Source organism: Podarcis liolepis, assembly GCF_965112155.1.
Source record: "Podarcis liolepis genome assembly, chromosome: 1".
Classification (NCBI taxonomy): domain Eukaryota; kingdom Metazoa; phylum Chordata; class Lepidosauria; order Squamata; family Lacertidae; genus Podarcis; species Podarcis liolepis.
In genome coordinates, this window is record NC_139554.1 from 36588752 (window position 1) to 36610907 (window position 22156).

Here is a 22156-nt window from a genome sequence, read left to right on the forward strand (position 1 = left end):
AGAATAACTAAGGAGATAGTACAAGAATACTTGGCTAGTTTAGATGTATTCAAGTCTCCATGGCCAGATGAACTGCATCCAAGAGTATTAAAAGAACTGGCAGATGTGATCTCAGAACCACTGGCAGTCATCTTTGAGAATTCCTGGAGAACAGGCAAAGTCCCGGCAGACTGGCAAATGTTGTCCCTATTTTCAAAAAGGGGAAAAGAGAGGACCCAAATAATTACCGCCCAGTCAGTCTGACATCAATACCAGGGAAGATTCGGGAGCAGATCATTAAGCAAACAGTCTGTGAGCACCTAGAAAGGAATGCTGTGATCACCAACAGTCAGCATGGATTTCTGAAAAATAAGTCATGTCAGACTAACCTGATCTCGTTTTTTGACAGAATTACAAACCTGGTAGATGAAGGGAACGCAGTGGATGTAGCCTACCTTGATTTCAGCAAGGCATTTGACAAGGTGCCCCATGATATTCTTGTAAAGAAGCTGGTAAAATGCGGTCTTGACTATGCTACCACTCAGTGGATTTGTAACTGGCTGACTGACCGAACCCAAAGGGTGCTCATCAATGGTTCCTCTTCATCCTGGAGAAGAGTGACTAGTGGGGTGCCACAGGGTTCTGTCTTGGGCCCGGTCTTATTCAACATCTTCATCAACGACTTGGATGATGGACTCAAGGGAATCCTGATCAAATTTGCAGATGACACCAAACTGGGAGGGGTGGCTAACACCCCAGAGGACAGGATCACACTTCAAAACGACCTTGACAGATTAGAGAACTGGGCAAAAGCAAACAAGATGAATTTTAACAGGGAGAAATGTAAAGTATTGCACTTGGGCAAAAAAAATGAGAGGCACAAATACAAGAAGTGGTGACACCTGGCTTGAGAGCAGTACACGTGAAAAGGATCTAGGAGTCTTGGTTGACCACAAACTTGACATGAGCCAACAGTGTGATGCGGCAGCTAAAAAAGCCAATGCAATTCTGGGCTGCATCAATAGGAGCATAGCATCTAGATCAAGGGAAGTAATAGTGCCACTGTATTCTGCTCTGGTCAGACCTCACCTGGAGTACTGTGTCCAGTTCTGGGCACCACAATTCAAGAAGGACACTGACAAACTGGAACGTGTCCAGAGGAGGGCAACCAAAATGGTCAAAGGCCTGGAAACGATGCCTTATGAGGAACGGCTAAGGGAGCTGGGCATGTTTAGCCTGGAGAAGAGGAGGTTAAGGGGTGATATGATAGCCATGTTCAAATATATAAAAGGATGTCACATAGAGGAGGGAGAAAGGTTGTTTTCTGCTGCTCCAGACAAGCGTACATGGAGCAATGGATCCAAACTACAAGAAAGAAGATTCCACCTAAACATTAGGAAGAACTTCCTGACAGTAAGAGCTGTTTGACAGTGGAATTTGCTGCCAAGGAGTGTGCTGGAGTCTCCTTCTATGGAGGTCTTTAAGCAGAGGCTTGACAACCATATGTCAGGAGTGCTCTGATGGTGTTTCCTGCTTGGCAGGGGGTTGGACTCAATGGCCCTTGTGGTCTCTTCCAACTCTATGATTCTATGATTCTATGAATTGTGATTGGAGTTCAATCTTGCCAGATCAGCAGAGTTATTAGCTTGCATAGTTTTCAGAAGCTTTCTTGCCAACACCTTCAATTTGACATTGTCTTCTTACCTTAAATATGCAGAGACCCCTTCCTCCTGTCTTGCAATGGAGATTAAAAAACATGAGAATATGGAGAGAGGGAGGGAGAAACTAATGGCAAACGAAATGAGTGGCAAAAAAGGCCCAAACAAGAGAATCAAAACAGATCAGCAGCAGCAAGAGAAAAGATAGGAGTCCTTAATCATTTTGTAAAAGAGGACAAAGAGAAGCCCTTCTAAATGTGAACAGGGGAGTGAAAGCATCAAGATGAGAAATAGCAGAAGGTAGCAGAGGTTTGGTAAGACGATTTGATGAATAGCAAGAGGAAGAAATAAAAAAAGATAAGGGACAGGAACAAGAATGAACTTAAAATGCGTAGTTTAATCTTATTATTGATAATAGAAGAAGCCAGGAAAAGCTGAGGCTATGTACACACTACAGTGGTACCTCGGGTTACAGATGCTTCAGGTTACAGACACTTCGGGTTACAAACTCCGCTAACCAGGATGTGGTTGCTCAAGGTTAAGAACATTGCACGGAAATTGTGCACCAGCGGCACAGTGGCAACAGGAGGCCCCATTAGCAAAAGCACGCCTGAGGTTAAGAACCGTTTCAGGTTAAGAACAGACCTCTGGAACGAATTAAGTTCTTAACCCGAGGTACCACTGTATACCTTAAGACACATTCTTTCTCTCAGAGGATTATGGACACTGTAGTTTGTTAAGACTTGTGAGTAATCTGGGAGTAAGCTGTATTGAATTTAATGGGACTTATGAGTAGGTATGGTTGGGATTGCTACTTCAGTCTCATAAAGTTTAAAAGGAGCTGACTTCCAGTTAAGTGTGTACAGGATTGTATCCTTAAACTGAAAAGCAGGAAAATTGCTAAGTAAAATATATCATGGCAATCATCGTGGGATGGAATGAGCCTCTGAATAAGGGTGTTTATACAATCAGTAGATAAGAAAGGATTTGTTTTTAAAATATGTAGATATGATTGATAAGAGCAGTTTTGTGAAGTGAAAAGTGAGACGGAATCCAAGTTCTTGCAGTGAATAAAGAAGAATGGTGATTTGTAAGGAAGGGAAAAGCAAATGTGAAATTTAAAGCTTAGGGGGCAAGACAATAAGCACTCTTCTGGTTGAGACAATGATGTGATGTGGGAGTCTATGAAGGCAGTTGGAAATATCAGTAAGACTAGAGGGAGGGAAAGACAGAGCTGGAACACCATCAGCTTAACAATAGTACTGCAAGTCGAAAGAAGATATCAGACTTCCAGTGCAGGAGTTTAAAGTGTGTGAAAGGAAATGGGTAAAGAATTGACAAACACACCCTGCCCGAATGCCTGCAAAAGAAGGAGAAAGCAAGGAAAACAGAAACCTTTTTTTTTTTAAAGCAACAACTCAGCACCACAACATCTTAAGGAATGAAGTGAATGAGGTTCCTGTGAGAAAACAATAGCAGCAGAAGTCTGAGGTAAAAGAGAGGTGACAAATCTTGTTTAAAAAGGAACATAAACTTAAGTAAGAAAACAAAAAAAGAAGCGCAGAAATACTGAGAGCAACATCACTGGTTAGCTGAGGTAATAGATAGGAAAGTAGCAAAATCTAAGTTTTCAGTTCCCTGTTTCAGTTTTGAAGAGCAAGGACACCTGAGAATCATAGTGCACCTCTGTGTCTCCTTCAGCATAGATACTCATACTTATTCCCCTCCTTTTTTCTTTTTTTTTGTAAGAAAAGCTTGTTGGTGGCTAGATTGCTCAGTGTTTTCTTTGGGTATTTTCCAAATAGTGAGTAAACTTGTTTACCTGAAGTGTTTGGAAAAGCTGACGTTATATTAGCAGCAATGTTTATTTTAGGGAAACGGCTTTTCCTAAGTGCTTGTTGGAGCAATTTACAATCTTGGCAGGTATTATGGTGAGAAAGACTGAGAAGCAAACTGGAGCTGGGCAGACTTGCTTGCTTTTTGTTGTTATTTTGAAACAAGATTTTAGAAGGCACATAAAAGTTATTCTGGCTCTTATTTTAAAACTTTTAGGCTATTTATTTTTTCTGTCTGCAGGAGATTGACTACCCTGTACCTTTTTTGTGATGTGTATGAACTACAAATGTAGCTATTGAATTTTATTTATATATCTGTGCTTTGCTTGCATGCGTGTATAAGTCACAATCCTGGGTTCATGTTCAAAATTGCAAGTCTATTAATCTGAAGTCTTTGATGTGTATGTGAAAAATCTCATTACAGCCGTACATTGGAAGCCAAACGGAATCCGTTCCGGAAGTCCGTTTGACTTCCAAAACGTTTGACTTCCAAGGTGCAGCTTCCGATTGGCTGCTGGATCTTCCTGCAACCAATCAGAAGCCGTGGAAGCCCCGCCGGACGTTCTGCTTCCAAAAGAACGTTTGAAAACTGGAACACTCCCAGTTTTCGATCGTCCGGGAGCCGGAATGTCTGCTTATGTACTTTCTTGTGTTGTGAAACAGTATCACACACATACAGCATAACAGTGCACAAAACACTATGCTAGTGTACCCTTTCACATATTCAGTAAAGTATCATCCACATTAGGGTTAGAGCAGGAATGGGGCAAAAAATTGTGTTGTCCCCAAGGCAGTTTCTGGGAGGGGTTGAGGCAAATGCCCATCGGTCTGAAATTTTGGACTCCGAAAGGTGTTTTGATGCCTGCAAATTTCATCCACTTCTGCAAAAAATGCAAACATTTATTAGTTTCCCTATTCTACTCATTGAGGAAACTTATTCAAGTGAACTAAAGGAAAGTGCTACTTGGGATTTAAACTAAAGCAACCTACTACCATTTAAGCTGGTTACAAACCTTCCCCTTCGTACAGACCTTATATGGATCTATAGGGTGATATACAATAAACACAAGGATTTCCGTTTGTGCAATGGGAATTCTCCCTTCTACTCTCCTTGTGTGTATCCCACGCCCACCCTAAAACTGCTCCAGAGGTTGAGGTAACCCCCAAAACAGATTTAGGGAGAAGAGTGGGGAAAGTTGGAAACTGCCTATAATAAATCAAAAACAAATAAACCAATATGTATTCTTGTATTTCTATAGAAAGTTTAAATGTTAATTTTGAAAAGACTGTGTTTTCAGAATCACCATATAAGAATCACACTTTGCAAATCTAAAATGGAATGTATAAGCAATATTGTCTCTACTCTTGCAGAAAAGGGCTGCTGGTATGATTTGTGGTTTCTTCCTCAGGAACTTCAGTTAGCACCTCAGCCAACATTGTTTCCCTCTTATTGTACTGATTCAAACTAACCAAAGAATGCTTACATATTACTTGTCACTGAAACAAATTCTCAATTTTATTCATTTTCAGTTTCCTGAATGTGGCTTTTATGGAATGTATGATAAAATTCTACTTTTTCGCCATGACCCTACCACTGAAAATATTCTCCAGTTGGTGAAGTCAGCTACTGATATCCAAGAAGGTGATCTTGTTGAAGTTGTCTTATCAGGTAAATATAATATTTTTATGCTTTATACTTTATGTATTTTATAATTTCTTCAGTGTGGGAATCGGTAACAGTTCCCCTTAATTTGGGAATAGTTCTGGCCACCAAGCCTGTCTCCTGACTCCACCAGCAGTTTGTCAGATATATTTTTCTTAGAACTTAAGAACAAAGAATAACTCTGGATCAAGCCAGTCCAGTATCTTGTTTCCAACTTCCAGGAACCCAACAAGGTTACCTTGTTTTAAACAGCAGGCAAAAGCCTTCCTTTTTACCTGGCCTTTTGGCCCTTAGTTTGAAGAGTTTTTAAGTATTCACAGCTTTTTTTGGCATGACATGTCTTTATTTGTGCAGATGATGTGGTGTTAAGGTTTTTATTGATTGTGTTTATTGTAATTGATTTTAGTATCTCTACTGTGATTGTAAGTCACTTGGAGTTATTTTTAAGCAGTAAAGCAATTGATAAATGTTATTAATCATCATAATCATCAAAATAATCTTCACTTCTTTTAGAAAACAACAACCAGTCAAGTTAGAGTGATAAAAAGGTTAGGCAGTCATGAATATTTATTTATCCTGTAAATTGCCTTTACAATGTAGCAGGGGTCAGCAAACTTTTTCAGCAGGGGGCCGGTCCACTGTCCCGCAGACCTTGTGGGAGGCCCGACTATATTTTTGGGGTGTGTGTGTGTGTGGAATGAATGAATTCCTATGCCCCACAAATAACCCAGAGATGCATTTTAAATAAAAGCACCCATCTACTCATGTAAAAACACACTGATTCCCGGACCATCCGCAGGCCGGATTTAGAAGGCGATTGGGCCAGATCCAGCCCTGGGCCTTAGTTTGCCAACCCATGCAATGTATCATTGATTTGTATGCATCATAAGTACTGTATGCACCATAAATACTGTAAAGTAAGTAATAAGTAAAACCAAGTACTTTTCCATGTATTAGACGAGGTTTTTTTGACTCAAAAACAACGTCAAAAAGCTGGGGTCATCCAATACATGGATAGTGGCATGGGGGGGGGGAGTGGCGCTCTGCTAGCCAGCTCGTTGGCAGGAATGCGGCTTCCCGCAATGCTGCAGCGAGTGGGGAGTGATCTGGGAGGTGTTTCCTGCCTGCAGCTGTGGGGGGGGGGCAGGGGGGAGAAGTTGCACACCTCCAGCCAGCTCGTTGTCAGGAGTGCAACCTCCCCCGATGCCGCTGCGTGCGGTGGGCGCTCCCTGGATTGTTTCCCCCGCACGGCGGCATCAGAGGAGGTTGCGCTCCCGCCAACCGGATGGCTGGCAGGAGCGCAACTCCCCCTGATGCCGCTGCGTGTGGGGAACCATCTAGGGAGTGTTTCCTGCCCGCAGCTGCATGGGGGAAGAGAGGCTCAACAACTTTGGGCCCTCTCCCATCATTCATCATTTTCCTAAAATTGAGTTCTCCAAAATGGGGGGGGGGGAGTTATACATGGGAACGTCTTATAGACAGAAAAGTATGGTATATATTTAGCGCCCATCCATGCTATACATTTATAGTAGTCCATGGCAGACCCGCAGATCTCAAATTTGAGTGGCACTCTGTGCGACAGCAAGATTTGGCGGCCCCTGCTTTTCGACATTCCATTCGAAATAATAGTTGTAACGTCCCCTGTGGCACTCCCAAGGTTCCCTGCAGCGCACGGAAACGCCGTTTACCTTCCCGCCGGAGCAGTACCTATTTATCTACTTGCACTTTGACGTGCTTTCGAACTGCTAGGTTGGCAGGAGACTTGGCTTCCCCCAAATCATCCTTGGAACTCAGAGCTACAATTACTGAGAAGGGGGTTTGATGGCTAAACCACTCTATGAACTATGGCTTTGTGAGCGGAATAGGGATCTCATAAAAACTCTCAGCACTATTAACAAACTACAGTGTATAGGATTATTTGGGGAAAGCCGCCACTGTTTAAAGTGGTATGATACTGCTCTAGATGTATACTGTAGATGGGGCTTTCCCCTCTTTTTTAGGTAAAGAGTTGAAGATAAAGAAAGAAAATAAAGAGAGATTTCAGACATTAGCATTTGTAAGTTCGCTAAATCTTATTGAATCTAAACTTTATTGATATAGGAAATTCCATTGAGTTGACCTGCAGAAATAAAATCATACTTGTTAATTTTCCAAACCAAGTTGCAATATATAAGATAACATTCTCTTAGAGTTACAAGAAGGCCAACTGCCAGGCATTTGCTAAAGGATCACAAACTTTAAGCACATGGCTTGGAAACATCAAATCCAAACTTTCCTTTTGTTCAGTTATAGCAAATTCATCCTTTTTGTTCGAAGAAATGGCTTGTTCCTTTGGCAATATGCTTTCTGTCCTGTTTATTTTACCATATTGCCACAATACATAAAGATTTCTATTTGGCACATGGTTATTTCTCCTCTGACATGCAGAATTTTTTCATCCTACTGAAATTACAAAAGGAGCTGTATGATTATGATTATTATTTAAATGTGCCTGCACAATCCTGTAAAAAGATAAAGGCGGACTGCTTACCAACAGCAGAGGGAAGTATAAGGACTTTATTGGACTTTATTGTATGTTCATTATACAGTAGACTAGATTTTATGTTCATCATTCTTTAGGAATGCCAAATTTTGTCAGAATGACAAAAATACTGACTTTTTTTGTACTCTAATTATTAGTGGATCCTGATGTAATAAGAGGGTTTTTACTGACCTGGTTCACACATAACACTAAACCATGGTTGGTTATACATTACATATTGGCTTAACTATGGTTTGTTTACTGCCAACTAACCACAAGCTAAAACCATTGTTTGTTGTTGGCTTATAAACCTTGGTTGGTTTTAGATATGACTTTCACCAAACTATGAAGGCATGAGTCAAGAGCAATGGGGGAGAGAGAAACAACCCTAAATGCTGGAGAAACAAAACATGGTTTGTTTGTCTGTGGGATAGTTCGTAGTGTATTCAACAAACTATAGCTTCAGCCAACTTAGTGTTATGTATTTGGCTACACAAAATTATTTACTAGCACAAATGCAACAAAGCATCTTCTTTAATCATGTACACTCCTTCCCTGGTTCTTCTCCAGTCCAGAACAAATTTCCCCTCTCTGTCACAGCTGTCATTAAGTATTACTTGGACAGCAATGTCAGCAAATGTTGGCCTTAACCTCCCACTTGAGATGAGTGTTCAGACACCCCCCATACACTGCTGGCACCCCTCCAGGCCTATGGATGGGTATGCTGGCTGTAAATTTGGCAGCCATGTGAAGTGGCCCTATGTATGTGCATGTTTAGGGCTCCTTCATGATGGGAGAGGAATCCTGGGACAACCAGGGTTTTACCTCACATGGAAAAGCCTTTTTCAACTTTTTTGTGTATAGCCTTTTCAAGGGGTGGGAAGTGTGACTAGCTTGCACTATCTCTTCACACATCAAAAGAACATACCGGGGAGTTCAAGTGATCTCACATGTTACCTACTGTTGTCTTACCACAATGGTTGTGAGTTGTGTAGGGACTTAGTGAAATGCCAAGAAATGCCTCCTTATCCCCTACATAACTCAAACTCGTTGTAGTAGCACAATGAGAAGGGAACTGCTAGCTGACTTCAAGGTCTGGGCTTGCTCGTAAGCATAGAAACATTCCAATAGATACCTAAGTATAATGTTTTTCAAGGCCTTATATCTTAGCAACAACCCCATTTGGGCCAGGTAACATACAGTCAGTCAGCCTCCGATGACGGAGATGGATCATTGTAAATTTACCAAATACTACAGGTGGAGTCGTTGGGACGCGGGTGGCACTGTGGGTTAAACCACAGAGCCTAGGACTTGCCGATCAGAAGGTCGGCAGTTTGAATCCCCACAACGGTGTGAGCTCCCGTTGCTCGGTCCCTGCTCCTGCCAACCTAGCAGTTCGAAAGCACCCCAAAAAGTACAAGTAGATAAATAGGTACCGCTCCGGTGGGAAGGTAAACGGTGTTTCCGTGCACTGCTCTGGTTCGCCAGAAGCGGCTTAGTCATGCTGGCCACATGACCCAGAAGCTGTACGCCGGCTCCCTCGGCCAATAAAGCGAGATAAGCGCCGCAACTCCAGAGTTGGTCACAACTGGACCTAATGGTCAGGGGTCCCTTTACCTTTTTTACAGGTGGAGTCACTTACAATTAGAGTTCTGAGAGTCCTGGGCTACGTGTTTAGTTATTGGTGTTAGTCTAGTTTCCCTTCTCTCTCTTTCTCTCCTCTCTCTGTTATTCCCTCTGCTGAAATTTAAATTGTAAGTTCCTTGGGGCAGGGATCGGCCCTTTTTCTTTTGCTAACTCCGAAACATGCCGTATGTGATGATAACAGTACATAAGTAAATGAATCTCAAATATTTTATGATGCAGCAGAGAGAGAAAATCAAAATCAAAATGAGAAAGAAAAGTTGTTTTTCTTTTAAATGTTCACTTTCTTAATGTAAAGATTTTTACCTTTTGCATTTGCCTCCAAATATCTATTATGTATAAGTTGTACATCTTAAATTTGTCAGGTTCCACAGTCATTTTTTTTAGGAGGAAACAAAAAGCACAATAAATACATTTTACTGAAGCTGGATTGGAAGTCATTTGTTTCCTCACACATTTCAGGTCTTTTTGGTTCAGAAAAAGAACAGTGCATCTAAAATAATGTTCTATAGATTTGAATAGGCATTCATTTTGAGGTGATCTGTCTTCTCTGGCATGTAAAATTACAGGGTTCTTATGTAATGAAAAAGTAATATGCTTAGAAGAGTTTTCACAAGTTTCTTATGTGAAACACTAATAGATTAAAACTTACATTAAAAAACCAGGTTGACACTGTGCCTGCCAGCCAAATTCATAGCATAATTTCATCAAAAGAAATGAAAACTATTATAGTATGATTTTACCTAAAATATTAAATTTTATACCATGACTGATACAACAATAAGATTGTCCAAATTTTGTCCTTGAAGGCACATGGAAATCATTGCATATTGCTTTTGTATAATCAGAGAGAAAATGGGATTTTTAATACAGTTTTTTTTTCCTTTAGAAGGGAAGCTAGTGAGATGTTATTGAGCTTTCACACAGAATTTCATGAGGTGTTTTTTTCACCCATTGATAGCAAATGTAATTGAGTTTTATTTAAGTTCTTTTCTATATCTGAATGCCACATTGGATCATATGAAAGAACACTGCCCTAATACATGCCTTGATAGTAAGTAGAAATACGGAATTGTTCAAGGTGTAGTCACCTAATGAGCAAAGTTGATTTATGATATGAGAACATGAAGTGAAAAATAATATTCGGTGGCCTTTTGGAGTTAGCAAGAAATTTCCTTATCAACTGCTTCTGTGAATCAAGCTGGTAGATATATTTGTAGTTTCATATTTGAAGACCCCTCTCCCATTTCAACAGCTGTGTTAGCAACGTGGGGCTCCCTTATGCTGTTTCATAGTATCTAAAAGTAAAACTATTATTTTAAAAGAAAAATGCTTCTTCTGTACATTCCGAGGAATGTAGCAGTAATTACTACAATTGATGGAGGAAATGTGAAATTAAGCATAAAATTCACATTTTGACTCAAAGGGGAGAAGTTTTGCCTTTCTTTGCAAGATGCATGGGTCAAAAACCAGCCATTTTGAATGAAAATAATTCCATACATATAGTTCTGTGAGTCATATTTTTGTCAAGCTTCTATGAATCAGTGTAAAGTCAGACTGGTAGATAATTGTACGATGTCATTTTTTCTGGTTAAAAATGTTTTGAAAAGAGATTGTTTTATGGAAAAATATAAAATTTGCATCATAAGTTAAAAGAAAAATGATTGTGTCTTTTTGGAGTATCATGAGATGAGTTGATTTTTTCTTTCTTGTTAGCCACTTAGAAGTTTTACTGCAATATAGTTTTGTGTGCATGCATACACATATAAATATAGAAGAGTAACTTTTGTCTTCATCTTTGAGTTTCATTCAACTGAAACTTCTTAACATATATCTGTTGAGTTCTAACAACTCCCAAGCTTTTTGGAGAGAGGTGATCCTTTCGACTTTGCCTGCCAACTTCCTTTTTACCAACCCCCAGATTTTTGGAAAGTTTCCTCTTTTGAAGTAAATGTGATTGTATTGGGCATAAAGTGGAACAGAGCTATCACCCCCCTAGTCAAAACACTCAGGGAAATCTTGGGATGAAGAGTGAAATCAAGGAAGCATCCCAAAGAGGAAATGTTGTAATAATAAGGGGTGACACAGACTGGCTACAAAAAAAGGAAAATTTCTAGATACTCTGCATGATTGCTCCCTAGAAAAATTGGTCATGAAACCAACCAGTGGGACAGCAATTCTGGACTTAAATAATGGATGGCACCCAGGACCTGGCGTGAGATGAACCAATTGGGAACAGTGACCATAGTGCTATTAAATTAAATATACATGGAAACAGCAAATTGCTCAGAAAGTCCATTACAGCAATGGTGTCATTTAAGACTAAAGCACTTCAGTCTGCCCAGCTTGGCTCAGAGGCCTCTAGAATTAGCATAGATCAGGGAACCTTTCACCCACCACATTACCAGCTGTTAAGCAGGCTTATTGGAGCTGCTGGGAGTTGTAGTTCAGCAACATCTGGAGGGCCAAAGGTTCCACAAACCACCATTAGTGCATGAACACTTATGTACAGTGTCTCTCTTCATGACATTTGCTTTTAGGACTTTGTTTTGGCGTCTCTGAATTACTGTCCTGTGCTCCTACACTCACAACCCCAAGTCCATTCCCCTGCCATTGATTTTTTTCTTCAATATTTTGTTTCAGCTTCACCCCAGCTCCTGTCAGCTTTCACCTCACAATCTTATTAAAACTTATTAAAGGGTTTTCTAAGAGCTGCTAGAGTACTTGCATTACCGTGATGCCCTTCCGATGTTGTTGGGCTCCAGTTCCCATCATCCCCAATCATCAAGGCTAATAGTTAGGGATGATAGCTGAGGGTCAACATCTGGGGATGGGGGGCAGCATGCTGGCAATTCATGACATCATTGTATAGCCCATGAACATATGAGTCAGTATGTCTTGCTGTTTGCCTTTTTCATGCCTCTTAGAACAGAACAATAGACTAGGAATTGACCAAACCACAGAGAAACAAGAATAAACATGGTGGGTGTATTTTATCTGGCAAGTGTGCATTTGAAAATATTTTAATCCAAGGCTGAGAGGCGAGATATATAGGAAGAAGGGAGAACATATTTAATGTTTCGCAGTTACTTTGTGAAACTAGTACAGTGGTACCTCGGGTTAAGAACTTAATTCATTCTGGAGGTCCGTTCTTAACCTGAAACTGTTCTTAACCTGAGGCACCACTTTAGCTAATTGGGCCTCCCACTGCTGCCGCACCACTGCTACGTGATTTCTGTTCTCATCCTGAAGCAAAGTTCTTTATCCGAGGTACTATTTCTGGGTTAGCGAAGTCTGTAACCTGAAGCGTCTGTAACCTGAGGTAGCATTGTACTGGGATAAATTGAGGTAACTTGAATGTAAGGACATAGTAGGGCACATAGTAAAACAGAGTGAAGGATTCAGTCATAGGCAATCAGTTTTAAGTTCAGCTAGTGTCAATGAAAGATATTTCTGCTATTGTTATGAATGGGGAATAAATGTGCTTTATTTACAGTACAATTCTACAATGCCTACTCAGAAGGTAATTCCATTGCATTCAATGAAGTTTACTTCCAAGTATGTAGGTACAGTATAGGACTTCAGCCACTGGACTATTCCTCTAATTCAAAATCATCTACAGATGCCTTTCACCCATAGCTTGTTACATTTCTATTTTAAAAGTTCATTTTAAATTATCAAAGAACAATTTGCATTGGCAAATTAAATAAGCCTGGTCCCCCTTATGTAAATGGCTTCTGTGTGATTCCTCTGGGCTATTCTTGGGTTCAGAGATCAGGTGGCGGCATGCATTATATGAACTAATACTTAACTGATAAATCTCCACTGCAGTTTCTCTCATTGCCACCTCTCCTTTTGAAGCCATTGTGAGATGGCAATCACAGTGTAAGTATATTTGCAGAGTACAGATTCCTGTACCCTTCAAAGAGACTGTGTTCGTATCATTTATTTCCTTGAAGAAAAACTCCAGAAACTTAGGTTTATGAACATCAGTGGTGCTGAATTTCTAGAAGGAAAGCTGTCGGAGATCTAACCTTCCTAACAAATACAATTTAAGGACAGGAAGCCTCTTCCTGCCGCCATCCTACTTTTGTACTGGCTTTTTGCTAATTGCTTTGGGAGAAGTGTATGTATGACCTAAAAGGCACTCATATTGTTTTTTCATGTGCTTTGGGGCTCAAAATATGTTCTGTATTGAAGCCTTATTGAACCCTGCTTCATAATAACCCCTGGCCAGTGAGTTAAATTATGGAACAGGAGATTTGTAAAAGCTTTAATCTTCTCACAAGTCTATTTGATTATTTTTTTAAAAAAATGTTTTGAGTTTAGTTTCTGTGTGTATGCTGTGTTTTCACGTATTCCATAAATGTTCACAAGCACTGTTTTTATGTCAAGGGTTGTGAGCTGTGCTGACCTCATAATTAATCTGCAGAGAAACTAGCTGGATAAGTTTACAGTTTTAATAGGAGAGGTGCCAATTACTTCATTGCTAGCTGACTTGTAGCAGAAGACTGCAGCCTAGGAAGTGATTGTTGTAGAAGTCAGTACTGAAAAAAACAGATTCAAGAATCCATAAGTTCCAAATGGAAAGGGTTTAAGACGACTCATTAATGAGATCATTAAGGTAGTCAAATAAGAGTGGTTTCCATGAATTCCAAGCATTTTATCCAGTGGTGTTCTTTACTGATGAAAGGCTGCTTGATCTGTCAGGACTTCCATTAGCAGAAAGAGTGGTGGTACTTTTCGCTGAACCCCCTTTCCTTTGCAGCTACATCGTCCATCTTTTTAATCTGCTCCAGTGGTTTGAGGAACTCACTGGAACAGCATTGTAGGTAGCACAGCAGACTTCAGGAAAAGGGGGAGATACGTAAGGGTCAGCTTTGCACCCTCCTTTTGACTAACAGAAGCCTCTACTGGATCAGATAGCCTTCACTCAGCAGAGCAACATTATTTGATATAAACCAGTATAAAAGAAAAAAGAAACACAGTTGCTTGAGTAGCTTGAAAGAGTTACACTAACTAAAGCATTCTTCTTTTTGTTTAGTTTGTGTAAGAATCTGAACACAAGCTGCTCTGAAAGGGACCCTGTCTATCAAAACAAATGGGAGCTGTGTATCAGAGAGAGAGAATGTTAATATAATTTATTCTTTTAAAATATAACAAAATGTATTGCTTCCTTCTGACTTCAGAACATGATTCAAGATGTTGATTTTGACCCATCAAGCCCTCAGTAGTGTGGCACCTGTGTGGCACAAAGAGAGCATTTTATCCTTTGTTCCATCATGACCTAATAATCAAAACAGAATGGTGTCTTCACTGTCTGAACACAAAAGAAGAAGGCTATGTACACAATACTATTTACTCTATACCCACTAAGCTCCCACTGCTGGTTTTTGAAGCAATACGCACATGACATTAGCCACTGTATTCTGTAGTTTCGTGAGAAATATTTAATTGCATTTTTTCCCTCAGTTTCATCTGAATTGAAAACTTAGGGCATGTTCACTTTGTAGTTAAACTGAGGTGTGTACACTTTAGACAGCTGCGGTGTGCATGCAGACGACTGTGTATACACAGATGACAACTTCACAAATAGTTAAGAGGGTACTTGCATCCCAAACCTTTTCCTCATGCTGGTGTGGACAAACTGGCTGACTTAGAAGCACATCAAATCTAACTGATGTGTACAGCAGTGTGCAAATGAAATTTGAAGCGCAGCAGAGGGGGAAAATGACCTTGCTCCATTTTAAACTGGTAATAGCTAAAGAGAAAAGCATTCCAGGAGACTGTGGTGCAGTTTTGAAAATCCCTTCCTCTGGGGTACATTGCCAGAATCTGAATAATCTTTTAGAAGTGTTGTTAATTATGAATAAGCAGGAAATAACATATATTTGACTAAGTTTTCTGTTTGTAGTTCTCTTAAGCTGTTATTACTACCAGCATTTAAGAAGGTACAGAAGAGAAGTTGAAGTAAATATACATAAGTGATTAAAGAAAAATGAATTTACTGTTGTCAGAAATGTGTGATGATCATGATCTTAACTATTTAAATGGGATGGGGGGGGAGGAGTTCATGTAAGGGAGGAGAGGAAGGAAGTGTACATGTGTCAGATTGCTGGGGGTGTGCTAGCCTGCAAAGTGTTCCTTAACATTAGAGTCCAGGCACTATTACATATATACCAACGTCACAACTTGTGCTTAGCCCAGCCTTCGCCAGCCTGATGTACACTTACTCTCACACCAGCCAGCATAGCCAGACTTGCTGGATCTTATGGGAGCTGTAGTCTGTAGTTCAAATCGTTTGGAAAGCACCAGGTTAATTTATCAGCCATGGCCTAGAAATCCCTCCTCCATTTAGCTAGTTCAGAAGATCCAACAGCATTCTTCTTTCTCCATTTTTTAAAAAATATATATTTGTTTGCAGTGAAAACTGTTTTGGAGATGGTGGAATAGAAGTTTCTTATTGCCAGACTGGATTTTTTTTATTTTTATTTTAAACTGCACTTTTAACCCTGCAACACAGTGGTTGATCTGCTTTTCTGTACTTTATAGCACTGCATGCTTTTGGAAATGTAACTTTAGCTGGAATGATACAGTTTACGTTCCACATATGCTGCAGAATTTCACTTTTACTGTCCTCTTGAAATTGCAAACCTTTGTTTTATACTTAAGTCAAACAAAGGTCTTAGAACTTAAAACTCTTGTGCCAAAATGCCTCAGGCATTCTATTGTTTGACAAGTAAGACGCAGTGATAAAGTAAGTTGTAAGTGTAGCACTTATGACTATCTGACAGTATTTCCTGATGAATAACTTTTCACATTTATACAATTTATACATTTACACACACACACACACAGACTCAGAAAGTTTTTGCAGACAGTAAATAAAGGATCACCAGCATCATGCTTGTGAGTGCAATGATCTCCTTCAAGTCTTTCCCAGGTACCCACAAAACCTCTTGAGTCCGCCCCCCCCCCCACTGTCCCCTTAGTCATAAGGTGACATTTTCTCTTCTGTCAGGTTTGTGGAACTGAAGGAAAATGTTGCATGTGACTTTGACCCAAATCTCTTAGAAAAATGAATTGTCTCTCTGTGTGCGGTTTCTCTCTTTCTGCCTCTTGAGAGGGGCGTCAAATTGAGAGGGGGAGATAAGTAGCCAGAACAGGTGGTGCCCATGGCTCTTACTCAATGATATAATTTGATAATGGACCCAAAAAAGTTGGCAAACCCTGCAATTATGGATTAAAAAAATACAGATTTACATCCAATTTGCATGAGCAACACAGTACATGATGAAATTTAAGGCACAGAAAGACTGCTGGTCAGTATCTTTCCCTGAATATGAATTCTTCCTATGAATGATACAGCCTTCAGTGATTGAGCCTGAAGTATCAATAGATCCTTTGTGCCAAAGTAGGATTTCTCCTAGTGGTTGGATAAGGCTTTTAGTAATGTCGTAGGGTTGGGATTAGAATGAAGTTCAATCTAAGCTGTAACTGGGGCTTACATTGGTAACAATTGTTTGGTTTTATATAGAAGAACTCATGATTGAAACCAAAGAAAATCCAGAAATCTTTTCCCAATATGTTTTTTTTTTTTACTCCCTGCTATTATCAGTTTCTCCTGCCACCTAGCAGTTCGAAAGCACATCAAAGTGCAATTAGATAAATAGGTACCGCTCCGACGGGAAGGTAAACTGCGTTTTCGTGCGCTGCTCTGGTTCGCCCGAAGCGGCTTAGTCATGCGGGCCACATGACCCCGAAGCTGTATTCCGGCTCCCTCGGCCAATAAAGCGAGATGAGCGCCGCAACCCCAGAGTCGGCCACGCCTGGACCTAATGGTTAGGGGTCCCTTTACCTTTACCTATTATCAGTTTATCTGAGCTAAACCACTTGCTGAAAAAGAGTAGCTTTTTAACGTAGCAATATTAGGCACAGTTAGGCCTCCATAATCGTCGTCATCACATTTCATTTTAAACTTTTGGGAAATCTTTTCTTTCACCAGCTTCTGCAACATTTGAAGACTTTCAGATTCGACCCCATGCTCTGTTTGTTCATTCGTACAGAGCACCAGCCTTTTGCGACCACTGCGGAGAAATGCTGTGGGGTCTTGTACGGCAGGGACTCAAATGTGAAGGTGAGTTAAAGATTGGCCTCTGTGCAATTGCAAAAGAAGTTTCCAAATACGTTGCAACTGATATAAATGCCATATATACCATAACCCCCCTCCTTGGAAAATTCTTTATGCTCTCTCTTATTTTATTATGATTAATTCAGTAATAAACCACTTTGAAGTTTTACTACAATCAACTGGTATATAAATCTTGCGAAAATAAATAAATAGTACTAATTACTACTGAGGTTCATGCTCAGATTTACAATCTCATTCACTTCTATTGGAGACATCTGCTTTTATGGGATAAAGAGGCTACAACAGGGGGTGCTGCTAAGGTGGGAGGAAAATCATTAAGCTTGACTTAGGCATGCACATTCAAATGTGCATGCGTATTTGTGCCCACCTAAACATATCTATCGCCTGTCCCCATACACGCTGCATGGTTTGGTAGACACAATTGTTCTTTTCCTCTTTCATGTACCATAACCAGGTCATCTCCAACTAAACCATGCTTTCTGTAGACCTACTGAAATGTAGGGAAATGCAAGAAAACGGTCTGCTGGTTGCCATCAAAAGAGTTCACAATAACACCTCCTTTTATCCCTGATCCAAATGCAAGCCAGAGCTGTCCTAAGGAAGCACTCTGAGCTGGCTCAGGAAATCAAGGGTTAGTGCCCAACGTACTGAGATACCACCTAAACTCCACACTGTTGAATAAACTTGCTTATTCAAAATCAGGCATTTAAGAAATCCTTTCCAAATTACTAGTTTTCATCTGTTGCTTTAGATTGACATAATCTGAAATCAGCATTCTTATTTTTTTAATTTTCAGGATGTGGCCTAAACTACCACAAGAGATGTGCATTTAAGATCCCTAACAACTGTAGTTGTGTCCGGAAGAGACGGCTTTCAAATGTTTCCTTGACAGGACTTAGTAATATCAGGACAGTGTCTGCAGAACTTTCACCTACTACTACAGATGAAACTCTCCTGGTACAACATTTATAAATATTAAACATAGCAGGTTCTATAATAATAAACAAATGACTTTTGAACACTTGATCATTGCTTTTCCACAGTAAACATGCATATACATTTCCAGAAATCTGCACACAGTAATATACAATGAAAAACACACACCAGTTTTTATGTGCTAGACTACTGCAACAGGGCTGGCTCAAGACTTTGTCTTGATGATATGAAGGGCAAGATGGAGGTCCCTCCTCTTTTCACATATAGAAGCTGACTGGACAGATATTGAATTCCATACAGATGGATGCTCTTATCAAACATTCCTTGTGCATAAGGAAGTTCCAGTGTGTTCACAAAGTTCTCGTGCAGGCATATGCTTCCTTATTCACCGATTTATATACTGGCACCATATATGTCGGCCTGACAGACACTCACACCTGGTAAAATTTTAATATAAATGTTAATGTGCAAAATATTGCATGCCATAATCAGCTAGCCTGCCACAGAAAACCAAAGCTAGATTCACTCTTAATCAGCTTTAAAAACATCTATTACTTGCACTTATCATGCTAGACCTATATAGATTATAGTTTGAACTATTACATTAATAAAAATAACAAAAGATCCCCTCCCTTATCCAAAATACAAACATTGCTCTAAATAAACTCTCATGGGGTTTAAAAAGTAATTACTTATACATTCCACATGTTTTCTTGCATGTGCATCTTTCCCATGCATATTTTTTCTCAGTGCACTCCCCCCCAAATACATATTTTACCAACTGAAACTGTTTGAGCTTTCTTTTTCTTATAGAGTCACATTCCATATTTGAGCTGTAATATCCATTAGAACAGAGTCTGTTTATAATATGCCAGCACTAAAAAGCTCCAATAAGAATTATGAGCACCCACTGTCTTAGCAAAGTCTGAAGAATAATAAGGTTTAAAAAACCCTCTGGTGTAATTCCTGTTCTCTTAATGTGATATGTTGCTACTTAGTTGCATGCATGATTAAGTAACGTAGCAACGCAGCCCCAATAAATAAGGTCACTACAGAAGTGTTGTCAGCATTCTTTTCATATTTTGGGGGGGCGCATAATAATTGTCAGTGAATTTTAGTGGTCTTAGCGATGAAGGTTCAGTGGTCTTAGCACTGGAGCTGTTATTGTTGTTTAGTCTTTTAGTCGTTTCTGACTCTTCGTGACTCCATGGACCAGAGCATGCCAGGCACTCCTGTCTTCCACTGCCTCCCGCAGTTTGGTCAAACTCATGTTGGTAGCTTCGAGAACACTGTCCAACCATCTCGTCCTCTGTCGTCCCCTTCTCCTAGTGCCATCAATCTTTCCCAGCACCACTGGAGCTATACCTGGGTTCAAATCCCCATTCAGGCACACACATTCATTGGGTTGGCCTTGCTATACTATTGACTCTTCCCAATCAGTTAACAGCAAGACCTGCGAGAGGAACCTGCTGACAGGAATTGCTGTGGAAAGGAGAGCGCTACAGCTCAGTAGAGCAAAGGCTTTATCTGCAGAAGGCATCAGATGACCAGATACAAGTGAGAACAGGCTTTCCTAAGCTTTAATAGTTGCATGACAAACTTCCCAGGCTGCAATTTTTATTTTTTTCTCTTCTACACAACTATTAAAGCTGTAGGAGCTCTGTCCACCCTTTGCATCTGGTCACACCATGAAGGCTCTAGGTTCATTCCCTGGCAACTCTGGATAGCAGGATTGTAAAATACCCCCTTTTCTCTGATGCCTTGGAGAGTCATTGGTCATCAAAAGTAGGCTATAGGCTACTAGGGTAGATGAGAAAATTAGTGGACTTGCTTTATCTCCATATGGAGATAAAGATAAAATCTTATAAAGCACACTGCACTTGGAAAGTGAGATGTAAGAATAATAAAGAACAATTATAATAATTAATACACAGAGAACTAAAGAGCTGTAGGGCAAGCCCAGGGGCTTAAGGACACTTACTAGGATTTCATTGTCTTCTTAAGCAGCAGGGTCACAATCTGCCTTTAAATATTTCTTCCATGTCCCAAATGACTTACTACTGTGACAAATCAGAAGCTCACTGTCTTCAACACATGGAAGTACCTGCAATGTTCCTTGGACATTTCCAACAATAGTTGGGATTTATCACTGGGATGTAGTGTTTGAAGAAGAAGAAATTTCACTAGATAATCTCAAGCTCTTTGGCTTGGTCAAAGGGGCTGACACATTTACACAACACAAATTGCTGTATTTCACTACAGGACTTAATAACAGATTTATTGGCAATTCAAGTGGCAGTAAGGCCATAACCTAAATAAGAATGTGTAAACATTTGCATTGGCACCTTTGAAGAGTTCAGAAAGTCCCGTTGTAAGACATATTTTGCGAGATTGTGCCAGCATAGCTCTTGGGGCACTTCATACAAAGTGCTTTTGTTCTGATGCAGGAAATCTTAAGTGTGGGTGAGACATTACTTTCTCACATGTCTTTCTCATGTGGTACGTGGCAAGAATACAACGGGGGAAAATGATTCTTGCTTTAAAATTGTGCATTTAAATGTATATTCAAAACATTTTATCTGTGTTGTGAATACCAGTCAAGTATTATTAATTGAAGTTCTATTATTTGAAAATTTTCAGTTGATTCCACAAAGGCAAGGACACCCAAGAATGGCAACCTGCCTTTATCAGTGTATCATGGTAGCACCTGATAACCATGATAGCAAAGAGAGGAGTGACTCTGGGATACTATTTGACAAGTCCATTTGCAAATATTTTTTAAAGCTTCAGGATAGATTTCATTTTAGGACAAGCACAGTCTTCTAAGATAAGTTTAGAGGCAAACTTCATCTAGACAAAAACAATAAAACTAGATATTATTTACTTAAAGTTAAATAAATGTGTAATCCTATGCATGTCTGCTCAGAAGTAATTTCTATTGAGTTCAATGGGACTTTTTTCCATGTAATTTTGTACAGATTTGTAGCTTTCGACCATATAAAAAATGCCTATCTATATCTCCTAGATATGCCACCATCTAAACACAAGAAGGGAAGTATCAGCAGGTTTGCAGAAGTACACAAATCGGTAGTGGGGGTGGGAAAACTATAGCTCCTAGTTGGAACAGGGGCATTCCACACTTCAACATTTTGTTGCAGGTCCCATTTGTTGGAAGTACATACACAAATCAGTGGAATTAACCATCTTTTTTTTGTAATCCAAAGATTCTATACATTTTGTTTTTGACAATGTTTGAAAGTTGTTTTCATTACTAAATAGTCTAACCCTCTGAATCCTATTTAAAGCCCCAAGGCAAGATATTTAAAATAAGCAAACAAATATAATAGAAGTTTGAACAAATAATAGTGTTGGTAGATAAATGCAGACTGGTTAAACTTTTTTGTTATTATTTGAACAATTGAACTTTATATTTGCTTCCCAAATAACATGGCTTTATGTTTTGTTTTTCTCTGTTTGTTTTGACTGTGGTCTTCCTTATCTAGATTCCTACAAGCCCTAGCTTTGAGGTATGTACTTCTTTTATACTCCTGTCTAATATGGCTAAATGGTAAATGCTTAGCAATTCAAATTTTGCAGTGAATTAATTTCATAATGAAAGTAGTGCTGTGCCACATTTCTTTCATTTGGAAATGTGGTCATACTTTTCATGTATTTTGATCTTAAAATGTATTTCCAACCCCAAAATTAGAAGTTCAGATGCTCTTTTGTAGTTCAGTCTTGGGTGATCTCCAACTAACCCATTCTCAG

At 39.7% G+C, this 22156-nt stretch overlaps 1 protein-coding gene across 2 annotated transcripts in view; it reads left to right on the forward strand.

Annotated features, from left to right (window-relative positions):
* PRKD1 (protein kinase D1) overlaps window positions 1–22156 on the forward strand; it is a 95449-nt gene that overhangs the window by 47548 nt on the left and 25745 nt on the right. Inside the window, exons 2-6 of one of the 2 annotated variants that reach the window (XM_083506624.1) lie at window positions 5003–5141; window positions 17306–17437; window positions 17907–18083; window positions 18249–18409; window positions 21892–21915. In XM_083506624.1, coding sequence (XP_083362750.1) covers window positions 18029–18083; window positions 18249–18409; window positions 21892–21915 — 240 coding nt within the window. In that variant the 5' untranslated portion in view covers window positions 5003–5141; window positions 17306–17437; window positions 17907–18028. The remainder of the gene's footprint in view (window positions 1–5002; window positions 5142–17305; window positions 17438–17906; window positions 18084–18248; window positions 18410–21891; window positions 21916–22156) is intronic. The other variant, XM_083506623.1, reaches the window with a different exon arrangement.